A 12930-nucleotide genomic window follows, 5' to 3' on the forward strand; every position below is an offset into this window, starting at 1 on the left:
TGCGCAAACCTAGTTGTCATGACAACTGAATAAACAAAACCACGCCTGGTCAATATTTACTCGTCAAGTGCAAGTCAGACAGAAACTAAAAGGAGGAAAGACATTATATTTATTTTTATTAAAATTTAACGAAAGTACATTTAAATTTTGTGCGATCTACCAGCATTGCCTCTGTGATCGACTGGTAGATCGCGATCGACGTATTGGGCACCCCTGGATTATTGGTTGTGTGGTTTGTGCTGTAGTGCTATATAGTTCCGTAAGAACAGACCTTGTAATTCTCCGAGCTTCAAGATGGCTTGGGGAATCTCTTCTTCTCTTCCTCATTGGGGAACACGGTCTTCTCCTGCTGTGTTTTCTACTCTCACAGGAACTGCAGTCTCTTTTTCGCTCCCGGAACCTTTTCATGCACACATGAAAGAGTTGTGAGCATGCATGCACTCAGTTAAAGCTTTTATGAACTTTAGAGTCATTCGATGTTATTGCTGATTTAATTACACATTTCAGCTGAAATTCACCTGTCTTGTGTGCACCGTGAGTAATTTAGACTGCGGCAACTGCTTGCACTTGAAAGACTGTCTCTCTGTGAATCCAGAGAGTAACTGGATGAGCGGGAATATGATCTGCAAATTAATTGAGGCAGATGGTATTGTCAGAAATCAAATCAAAATGTACAGTACCTTCAAATGAGAGATCTGGCTTCTTTTCTTTCTTTTTTTTTTTGTGTCACTTAATTTAAATTTTGTTTTGAAGGGGTTAAAATACATTGCAAAAAGTGGTAACCAGTTATTTTTTACTTTAAGGAGCTATTTCTACTTGATTTTACCTTACAAAAATCAGCTTTGTTGATGTAACAATTTAGTCAGATTTATTCAGTCATGTTAATTAATATTTTTTTTAGATTAACATTTTTTCAGAAAGTTGCACCACTCTTACAAATTCACACACACACACACACACACACACACACACACACACACACACACACACACACACACACGTTGTGTTTCCATGTTTTATGGGGACTTTCCATAGACATAATGGTTTTTATACTGTACAAACTTTATATTCTATCCCCTAAACCTAACCCTACCCCTAAACCTAAACCTCACAGAAAACGTTCTGCATTTTTACATTTTCAAAAAACATCATTTAGTATGATTTATAAGCTGTTTTCCTCATGGGGACCGACAAAATGTCCCCACAAGGTCAAAAATTTCGGGTTTTACTATCCTTATGGGGACATTTGGTCCCCACAAAGTGATAAATACACGCTCACACACACACACACACACACACACACACACACACACACACACACACACACACACACACACACACACACACACACCAGTCAATGTGGGACATATAAAAGAGTCAAAACAAAATATTACCAATGTCAAGTACAGTATATCATAATACAGACACTTAAAGGGGTCATGGCATGAGGAATCAAATTTCCATAGACATAGAAGAGGTCATTGTACTATGAAAACATACTGTAAGTTACAGAACTGAAAACTTCCTCTTTAATAGAAAAAGAGCATTTAATTAAACCAAGCTGCAAAAACGGCTTGTTTGGAATTAGTGAAACATGTGACTTCACAAGGACCAAATACATCTGCATATGCAATGCCTATTTTTCCATTGTTGCACCCTTGGCCCCGACCACTGGTTCTCAGTCAGTCACACAGGTGAAGAGCAGAGAGATGGGGCCTGTCATGGGAGATTCATCCAAAGTAGACTTACACAGGACACCTTCATGTGCCCGTCTGGATTAAATTTTTTTCTACATAAACATGTACAGACAAATGCCTTTGACTGCTTCATACATATCTTGGGCTGTGTCAAGTTACAATTCTGAAGAGGAGAAGCTCCCTGTCATTCAGCTGCTGCCCTGTAGTTTTGAGCACAAATGCGTCATGGACACTTTTTTCCCATCTGCGCTATTTTTAGTTTTTGGTAGGATTCAAGCTTTGCAAAGGAACTGTTATTGAAGGATGGGGCACAAAAAAAGATGAGTAAACATTTTCTCTTATGAATATTTCATATATATGCCACGGTTTGAGTCTGTCTACACTGGCCGCATCGATGCAAACTTTCTAAACCGTTTATTTATGTAGTTGGCAGTAGTAGTACCAGCATGTGCAGTGCAAAATGGAACAGGACATCCGTTTACTTCCGCCACAATGTGAAGCGCCGCAACGGACGCTTCCATGGTAGACAGCATAATTGATTATAATGGGTTCTATTGCTTTTGACGCGACTCTCGCATCTGGTATAGACAGGGTGTGAGTGTTAACAGTTTAATATATTTGGATGCAAAGTGTTGGATGTGCATTAGGGGTAAACCCTGACATTTAGTTTTGTAATATTTTGGTGCTTATTCGGTTTCTTCCAATTTAATAAAAAAAATGGCTCTATTTGAGGGGCTGCAGGAGGAATCATAACAGTGGGTGTTTACATTTAAGTTTTAAGGAAGTGAACAGGCAAAACCAAGCGTTTCAGACAGAGGGCCAGAGACAGGGTGCAAAATGATCATATATTACTAAATTATGATAATTAATTAATTCCTTACATGTATATAGTGCTTGTCTAGGCACTCAAAACACTTTACATAGTATAGGGGGACTCTCCTCACCCACCACCAGTGTGCAGCATTTACCTGGATGATGCAACGGCCAGTACGCTCACCACACACCAGCTATTGGTGGAGAGGAGAGTAGAGTGATGTAGCCATTTCAGGGTTGGAGATTATTAGGAGGACATGATAAATAAGGGCCAATGGGGGGAATTTGGACAGGACACCAGGATACTTGCCTGCAAGAAGTGCCCTGGGACTTTTAAGGACAGTGCCTTTTTACAGTGTGGTGTCCACATAAATATACTGGGGCATTAGGACCCACACAGACTGCAGGGAGAGCACCCCCTGCTGGCCTCCCTAACACCCCTTCCAGCAGCAACCTTAGTTTTCCCCATGAGGTCTCCCATCCAGGTACTGACCAGGCTCAACTATGTTTAGCTTTAGTGGGCAACCAGGAGAGAGCTGCGGGGTGATATGGCTGCTGGCCATAAAAAAAAAACTTTCATGCAAAAAAAAAACTTTACTAACATTATCAGAGGACCACAGGGAAGATACTAAAACTATATTTATAAAGAGCATTTTGTGACCTCTTTAAAATAGTGAAATAAGACAAATGAATACAATAAAACAAACATTTAAATATTCCATGACAAAGACTTCTGGTTTCATAATAAAGCAGCTCTGTGACCCACCTTCTCCCTGAGGATAGGGATCGGCTTCTGGAAGAGCGCCCTGAGTATCTGCTTTGGGATGATGTGCTTCTGCTGCGTGGTCTTGTTCGGTTTTGATATCTATCACAAGAAAGACTCCGATTCCTATCAGTGCCAAGAAGACCCAGAGTTGTCTTCTCAAAATCTGAGTATCTGCTTGTTTCCGCACTGCAGTTATAAAAGGGAAATTATTTGAGTTCTCTACTTTAACATTTTACAATGTGAGTGAAAGAACTTGTCCAGGAAATATGCATATTTGAAGAAATATTTGACGTAAAACATATTATAAACTCATAAAGACATTGCAGATGATAAGCCTTTTTTCGCAGAAAGAAGAAAGAAATATCAAATAAAGTGGGTTCAAATGTCTGAGACCACTTGTTAGTGTTTTCTAATTTATTATAAGATTAACAATAAAACATTTACATGAATGTCCCCATTTTGCTTCAGTGACAGTATGCAATTGAGCTGTTATGGATTTCTCAATTTTTGGCAAAACCTGATAATGCGTGTTATCCCAGCATGATTTGAGAATGTTCCAAAGAGCATCTTTCCTGCTTCAGTTCAAAGCATGGAAATTTGATCTTTTGTACAAAGGATTTCACATGGTCAATGTCAAAAATGTGCTTACATTTGATTAGCAACTGAGACAGAATTTTTCATTAAAAATTTCTTTAACTTTTTTCAAAATCATTAAAGGATGTGTATTTCCAGATTTAAAATGAAGAGCCACATTGAGATTTCAATGTGGATTCAGACTTTTGAACTCTACTGAATGCCAAAGCATAACAATACACAGCCTCACCCTTTGAGCTTGTTGAAGATAGAGCTTTGTAAGTTATTCTCTCTCAGCACCGGTTTACCAAGAGAGTCATAGCTGGTTAGCGAATTGCCTGAATCGGAGGCATTGTCCCCATCACTTAGTCTGAGCTTCTCTGGAGATTTCAACTGTTGACATGAGACCTTTCCATTTCCAGCAACCTTTGACCTTGTGATGCCAGTTTTAATTAATGGCGGAGAGGAAGTGTCATTCCCTGAATCGTATTCTGCATGTCCTTTGCCTTTATTGGACAGTGACTCCTGGACGATCACCATTTTGTTTAAAACCTCAACCCCAGGACGTGACAGTGAGACCTGCAAGCAGAAAAAACAAAGCTGTTGTTTTTCTAAAAAAGAAACACAACATTATTAATCTGCTTCCTGCAGTTTGAGTACTCTTTAAAAGGCACGTATGTCCCTACAGAGCACAGAGAGGAAATTAATCAAGTTTTTTTGGGACAGAAACAAAAAAGATTTAAAAACGCCATGCAAATCTGTCACATGCGAGAAATTCTAAAAGAAAGGAGAAGAACAAAGCAAGAACTCTTACAAAGAAACTAAAGAAATAGAGGCTGAAGAAAGAAAATTAAACAATGAACCAATGCTAATGAAATAGGCAAATGAAAGAAAAGTCCAGATCAAAAAAGGGAGAAAAAGAGCCTACTATAAGAAGAGAGATAGACAGATAGATAGAGAGAGAGAGAGGGAGAAAGAAAGAGAAAGAGTATGAAAACAGAAGCAAATCCCCCAATTTCAAAGTATTTTTCCTTTATAGAACATTGAACAAACATCACAGAATGGGCGAAGTTAAAATAATAATAGTAATATATGAAATATCTCCATCACTCTAACTAGGTAAAATCCTTGAGAAAACAATTAGAACATTTTTCTGCTTTAGTCCCCTGTCGGAAGAGATTTTACAGTCCACCAGCGGCCTACAGTAAGTCCCTAAATCTGCGGATAGCATCGACTTACCAATCAAGACTTCCTCCTTAAGTAGGTAAGGTGTAAGAAAAAAGGAAGAGCGGGTGACATAAGTGCATCGTTAGAGTTGTAAAGTGCAAGAAAAAGACAATAACCCTCTCTTCTTTAAATCCAAATCTTTTTTTTCTTTACCTTTGTTGAGCACCTGTCATATAATTATGTCTAATTTTCTTTTGTGGGACTGAATTTAAATAAATCTACTTTCCTTTACTATAGAACATGTAAAGTGTCTTCTATGTTTTAATACAATTATTACAATAATGGCACAAACAACAATACAATTTAGATTTTGGTGGAATACAAACTCTGGATAGCCCATTGGTTATTTAAAATGATCTGACTGTGGTGTGTGAGATTCATATATTTATGTGAAAGGTTATATGCAGGTTATGAAGATCTTATCAGCTTTTTGCAAGCCTTTCAAAATGAATAAAACAACTCAAAGCAATGCAAAGCATGATTTACTTAACATGATGGTTCACCCAAAAATGAAAATGCTCTCATCATTTACTCACCTCCATGACATCCTAAATGTGTATGACTTCCTTACTTCTACTGAACACAAACACTGTTTGTCCTTTCAATGCAAGTGAATGGTGGCCAGAAATCGTGAGGTCCAAAAAACAGATAAAGGCAGCATGAAAGGAATCAATAAGACTCAAGTGGTTAAACCCATATCTTCATAAGTAATATGATAGGTGTGGGTGAGAAACAGATCAATATTTAAGTCCTCTTTCCTAATCTCCACTTTCAATTTCATATCTGAAAGTCACATGTGGCACCTTGTTTAGCTTCACGTTCACATCTAAAAGTGAAAGTGAAAGTGGAGATTTAAAAAAATGACTTACTATTGATCTGTTCAATCTTAAGTTAACCAATGGAGTCTTGTAGATTACTTTTATGCTACTTTTATCTGCTTTTTGGACCTTCAGATTTCTGGCCACAATTCACATGCATTGAAATGATCAACAGAGCAGAGATATTCTTCTAAAATGTTTCATTTATGTTCTGCAGAAGAAAAACTCATACACATCTGGGATGGCATGAGAGTGAGTAAATGATGAGAGAATTTCTGGGGGAACTATCCCTTTAAACAGAAATAGGCTGTTAACCAAAGTCACGGTCAACACAGAAATAAAGCATACCTCAAAAAATACATTTTTTTCTAGAAATATGTACAACATTATAATTGAAAGGAATCTTCCAAACATTTTAAATCAGTAAAAGCATTGCAGAATAATGTCTAACACATATTGATATCTTGTTTAGATGTTAAGAATCTTTTTTCTTGTAGACAGTCTTTAGAATCTTTAGATATGCCCTTAGATATGACAACAAAAGAAAAAAGGGCAGTCCATGCATATGCTCATAAAATCTTTGGTTTTACAACATGAAAAGTGATGTTTACCTCATGCTTTGGTGGTTAATTTGGAATTGTTTATATTTCATTTTTAATTTGACCAAAGTAGGTCTTAAATCATTTCAAATTTTAGCACTGGAGAATGTAATTAGTACATTCTTTAATTAACTTTAAAGTAGAGTTGGGGTACTCGAGTCTGAGTAACAAGTCCAATTTTAATGGACTTGGACTCGACTTGGACTCAAGCCTTTCGGACTTGGTCCGAGTCCGGACGAGTCCATGGCATTGGTGATGCAATGAAAAACAAAAACAAACAAACAAATAATTACGTAACATAGGGTGACCATATGTCCTCTTTTCCTCAGACATGTCCTCTTTTTCAGACCTGAAATCCCGGCTGGGATTTCAAAATTGCCTCTAAATGTCTGGGATTTGGCTTTGTCTTCATATTGATTAGCTCTCTACAATTAATACTATCATACATTCTGTGTATTTGATACTGCGCATCAGTTTCCGCGTGTATATGTCCTTATATGTTATTATTCTGGTTGAGAGCAGCATTTTTAAGTACTTTTTTTGCTCTCTCTCGCCCACACGCCCATGCTGTATGTGTGTGCAGGAAAGAGATCGCCATTCGCGAGACGTGCTCTGCAGCTCTGATCCAGAAATATCTATAATGTAAGTACACTTTAAAAAGTACATTCCACAACTCTGCAAATTATTAAATAGAACACGTTTTACCAGACACTTACTACGCAAAGTCATTTCTAACTGAAAATGTAGACTATATTGAGACAAAATCAAATTTATTAAGTGTCAGGGACATTTAAACTAATATGACGGATGAAATAGACCATGATGGAAACTCGGTCAGTCACATATTTGTAGCGCAACCTCTGTGTGTTACCTATAAAGCTGGCACTTGCGTTTCAATGGCAAAAAAGTCCGAAAATACAATGAAGAACACAAGTAAGGTGAGAAGTCTCTATTCACCTATTATCCATACTAAATAAAATGTGAAATGAAACATCAGCCCAAGGTAAGTTTGTCTACAATTTTATCTTGACTTTAGGGAAGTAGGCTACACCTAGCAGGAGGACTGAAAAGTGTGAAGTGAAGTACTGTAGTATTTAAATATGTTTTTAATGGTATCTGATCCCTTCTGTTTTTATTTTATGTTGTTGTATTTAATTTTATGGGCATTATTAAATGTTTTAATATTACCATTTAATTAATAATACCAAATTATAAAATAAATAAAATAATTACCAAATTTAATACATTTCATTAAATATATTTCACCAATCATTTTAGATAAAACGAAACTAAATTGAATGGACAAATTGAAAATGAAGTAGAAATAAAAACTAAATTAAAATTGTAAATAATAATAACTGGTTTTAATGACTAACACAGATTTCACTTTCTTTGGTCTATGTTTGAGTTGAGTGGAAACTCACCAAATAATTGAAATGTCAACAGAAAGAAGTGTGATGAAGGACAGTTTTGTCTTCATATACCTAAAGCATATGCTTTCATTCTGAAACTAATTTGAAATTTGTTCAGCAGGTTACTAATCATTTGCTATTTGACAGATTGTTTTTCTTAGTTGTTAAGGTTAAAATAAGCTTAAAATATTGATGTCTAGTTTACGGTTACAATTTTTATTCAGATTCTTTAACAGACTCATTCGGACTAGAACTCATCTCGGACTTGGCCTGTTATAGACTCGGCCTTGAGTCTGACTCGGCCCCTTTAGGACTCGGACTCGACATGGACTCGATTGTTTAAAGACTTGACTCGGAATTGATTAAGGTGGACTCAAACCCAACACTACTTTAAAGATTACTTGAAGGAAATTCTGAGTGTTTAATTATAAGTGTTTAATATTTAAGTGACCCGGTGCTGTGCACATGGACAAGTGATATATCTGCTGGGACACAATGTTACTTTGCTGAATATGAATAATCCCCAAAGACTTAATTTTTATAATTAATTATTAATTATATCCTTTAATTGAAAGCTATGTTACAAGAGTTTTACCATTCTCCCTTTTTAAGTACCGTAATTTCCGGACTATAAGCCGCAACTTTTTTTCCCAGCTTTGAACCTCGCGGCTTAAACAACGACACGGCTAATATATGGATTTTTCCTGCTTTCTAATTTTATTTAAAAAAAAAAAAAAAAAAACATTCTTTGACGTGCTCAGTTTTTTGGCGGCATGAAGCTTTCATTAGACCGATGAAATTGCCGAACGGGTTAAGGTCAAACTACTTTTTTGTTTACTGTTTAGATTAAATCGAGCGCGCTCAAACTTCCCATCATTCCGATTACGGTAGTCATTTTGTCACCCTCAAGACACGGAGAAATGCATATGATGCAGCTTTCAAGTTGAAGGCGATTGATCTGGCTGTTGGAAAAGGAAATAGAGCTGCTGCACGGGCGACGTTGGAAACAGCAGTGTGATGAATTGACTCAGTGCAAAAAGACAACTAAAGCTGAGGCTATTCAACTCCGACACCGAAGGAGATGACTTCAGTGGTTTCATGTGCACAAGAGGAGGAAGATAGTGACCAATGACTTTCTTGCTAGGCTACTGTTTACTGCTAATTTTTTATTTTTTGTTACAAGCCGTGTGTGGCAGCGGGGGCGTGGTCAAGCGCCCGTCCGGGAGAGAAAAGCGGTAAGGGCGCTTACACCTGAGCTAATGTCTAACACCTGTGTCTAATTTCAGTAAGCGTGGGGAGAGCGGCTTAAAAAGGCAGTAGAGAGAGAGAGTGAGTGAGTGAGTGAGTGACAGACACACGTCAGACTAGTGTTGGCGCATAAAAGACCAAGAATTGAGAAACTTTATCAAATTGATTGTAAACATTGCTGTGGCCATTAAAAGATTTATCTGGAACGTCAAGTGCCCTGCTTCACGTGTCCTTCTTGGGAAAACTGTCACACTGGCACCATTGTGACAGTTTTCTACACTTGATGTAAGCGCCCTTACCGCTTTTCTCTTCCGGACGGGCGCTTGACCACGCCTCCGCTGCCACACCGTGTTTCGTTAAAGCCTATTTATTTTTGTTACAAGCCGTGTTTCGTTAAAGCCTGTGTAAAGTTCATTTGTTTCAATGTACCGGTAGGCACCTGCGGCTTATTTATGTTCAAAATAATATTTTTTTTTAAATTCAGCGGGTGCGGCTTATATTCAGGTGCGCTCAATAGTCCGGAAATTACGGTAACAGACTTCTGGTAAATGCATTATTTTGCATATACAGTAGGAGCAGGTGGAGGTAGAGTAATTAACTGATGATATAAAAAAAAAATATATATTATTAGTCTATATTATATGACATTTTTAAGACTAGGCAAGATAACATTCACTCGTTATGTAGGAAAATGCCAATTAGACACTGTAAATATTCATGTTTTGAATTATGCTAGTTATATCTGAGTAGAAGTGGATGTATTTAGAGTGTAGCAGTAGGTTGCATGTCAGTTTTCACAAGTATGTGTTTATAATAACAAGTATTATAATTACTTGGAAGCGAAAAGCACTTGAAAAGAACTCTCATTAAAATGTAATTAACTTAAGTTTAAATTGTGTGTCAAGTATGTGTGCAAAATGTAAATCTTATGTTATTTAAAAATGCTTCTCACAAACGCCTCACGCAAAGGTGCTACAATGATGATTCTTGTTCTTAATAAATTGAGGAGTCAATGCAATATTTACCTATTTATAAAACAAAATAAGAGACAGAAAAACATAATCGCAGAGGATTAAAAATGTTATGGGTTTACGTTTAACTATAGCTAACTTCAATCCAAATCCTACTCACAGTTATTGTAAAAGAGGCTATTGTTAAATTCAGCAACAAACAAAATGTCCCAATTCACAATAAATGTTTCTCCATGGGGAAAAGATGTGCACTGGCTGACTTTCAAATGCATTAACCTGAAAGATAAGTGTAAAATAACCCTTTTTGTCCTGACACCCATCAGTGGCAAAAATAAATCAATGGTTTCACAAGGGCCTTTAACAGAGCAGGAGTTTGGCACTGTAAATGCATCAGATAGTCATCAAAAACACTTACGGTGCATTCAGAGAGGTGGCAGCAGCACTTAGAGGAGATTTGATTGGTCAGCTTGATTGCCGACCTGCATGCATGGCCTTTGTTATCAGCTGATGAATGCCCACCATCGTGTAAGCCAGCTTTTTCACAATCTTTATATCTATAAACACAAAGCATGTGAAATTAAAATGATAGGCCTCTCAACCTTAAGCAGAATAAAGTCAAGGAAGAATTAATATTTTCATATTTACATTAAATATACATACTTCTGTAATACCATTTCACTTAATCAAGGTTCACAGCATTTTTAGAACAATAGCAATAAAACCGCAATGCAGAACGAAAAAAGTGTGACTACAAAAGGTAGAATCTAGAAACGTCAAGCCTCATGATTTTCTATCCTTTGATCTTTGTCTGATGAATTACTGCTGCTATGATCGATACAACATTTACACAAACATCTCTTTTAAATAAAATTACATTTTACTCCCCGCTGCCCCGATTCTCCGGCCAACCTCCCGCTCCATTGTCCCCTCACTCGTGAACAAGACCCCGAGGTACTTGAACTCCTTCACTTGGGGCAAAACCTCATTCCCTACCTGGAGTACGCACTCCATCGGTTTCCTGCTGAGAACCATGGCCTCAGATTTAGAGGTGCTAATCCTCATCCCAGCTGCTTCACACTCGACTGCCAAGCGATCCAGTGAGAGCTGAAGGTCACGGACCGATGATGACATGAAGACAACATCATCTGCAAAAAGCAGCGATGAGATCCCCAGCCCACCGAAACGCACACCTTCCCCACCCCGACTACGCCTAGATATCCTGTCCATGAATATCACATACAGGATTGGTGACAAAGCGCAGCCTTGGCGGAGACCAACCCCCACATGGAATGAACTCGACTTCGAGCCAAAGTCACGAATATTGCATTTGCTCTATTGCACCATTATCACGAAAAGAGAGCTGAGCCGAAAGGCAAAGCTCTCGATCTACCGGTCAATTTTTGTTCCTACCCTCACCTATGGTCATGAAGGTTGGGTCATGACCGAAAGAACTAGGTCGCGAGTACAAGCGGCCGAAATGGGCTTCCTCAGAAGGGTGGCGGGCTTCTCCCTTAGAGATAGGGTGAGGAGCTCAGTCATCCGTGAGGAGCTCGGAGTAGAGCCGCTGCTCCTTTGCGTCGAAAGGAGTCAGTTGAGGTGGTTTGGGCATCTGGTAAGGATGCCCACTGGCCGCCTCCCTAGGGAGGTGTTTCAGGCACGTCCAGCTGGGAGGAGGCTTCGGGGAAGACCCAGGACTAGGTGGAGAGATTACCTCTCCACACTGGCCTGGGAACGCCTCGGGGTCCCCCAGTCAGAGCTGGTAAATGTGGCTCGGGATAGGGAAGTTTGGGGCCCCCTGCTGGAGTAGCTGCCCCCGTGACCCGACTTCGGATAAGCGGTTGAAGATGGATGGATGGATGGATGGACATTTTACTCTGAAAAACAACTGGAGTGAGGTTTAGTTAAAAAAAAAAAAACCTAGGAAATAATTTCCCCGCAGAAATTGCAAATAAATTTAACAGAACATATTTTCCAGTAAAGGCTACACACAATTCTTGGTGGCTTTAATTAGAAATTCTCTAGTAGATTTTACTTTGAAAAACTGGTTTCAAGTAAATTTTCTAGCTTTTTGTTTGTACATTTTACTAAAGCAATGAAGCACTGAATTAAGCCATGCTTTTAAAAGTGTACATACTTTTTTATTTGACATCGCTGTCACTCACGCGATGTTGTGTCAATGAGTTGATACTAGGGGTCACGGTTGGGAGCCCAGACATCTCTGATCTTTGAGAAAAGGCCAATGAGAATGGGCATGTGGGATTTGCAAGTCACTACCCCAGACATACGGGTATAAAAGGAGTGTCACTTGCAAACACACAGTCATATTTCTTCTTAGGAGCCGAGCGGACATATTCACAGAGTTGAATTCCTCCTGCTGTTCCATTCATCTCTCTTTCTGAAAGGCTGTTGGATCTACGGCGCATTACAGCGGTTCTCCCCCTCACACACAATGGTTGTGCTGAGTAAACACCCCTAGGTGCTTCGACAGCTGAGCAGAGTTTCTTATATATATATACACACACACACATATATATATATATATATATATATATATATATATATATATATATATATATATATATATATATACACAAATAAAAGAGTAGATTTTCCTGTAAAAGACTGGTGCAAACGAAAGTGTCTTTTTCAAGACGCCTCTTCGTTTGTGTGTGTTTTCCAGGTTGCAATCATTACACTCCACTTCCCACGACAACTATCGCTGCCTCAACGTTTTGGAAACGTTGTGGTTACACTCCAGCGGCTCCCTGACTCGGTCCTCCTATTCACAGGTATGAGGCAGGGTCGG

At 38.4% G+C, this 12930-nt stretch overlaps 1 protein-coding gene across 1 annotated transcript in view; it reads right to left on the bottom strand.

Annotated features, from left to right (window-relative positions):
- Positions 1-12930, bottom strand: part of srrm4 (serine/arginine repetitive matrix 4) — a 79516-nt gene that overhangs the window by 5111 nt on the left and 61475 nt on the right. Inside the window, exons 8-12 of the mRNA XM_052100019.1 lie at positions 10540-10678; positions 4100-4428; positions 3277-3462; positions 519-623; positions 272-400 (exon numbers count right to left, since the gene is read on the bottom strand). Coding sequence (XP_051955979.1) covers positions 272-400; positions 519-623; positions 3277-3462; positions 4100-4428; positions 10540-10678 — 888 coding nt within the window. The remainder of the gene's footprint in view (positions 1-271; positions 401-518; positions 624-3276; positions 3463-4099; positions 4429-10539; positions 10679-12930) is intronic.

This window comes from Xyrauchen texanus, chromosome 3 (assembly GCF_025860055.1).
Source record: "Xyrauchen texanus isolate HMW12.3.18 chromosome 3, RBS_HiC_50CHRs, whole genome shotgun sequence".
Taxonomy (NCBI): domain Eukaryota; kingdom Metazoa; phylum Chordata; class Actinopteri; order Cypriniformes; family Catostomidae; genus Xyrauchen; species Xyrauchen texanus.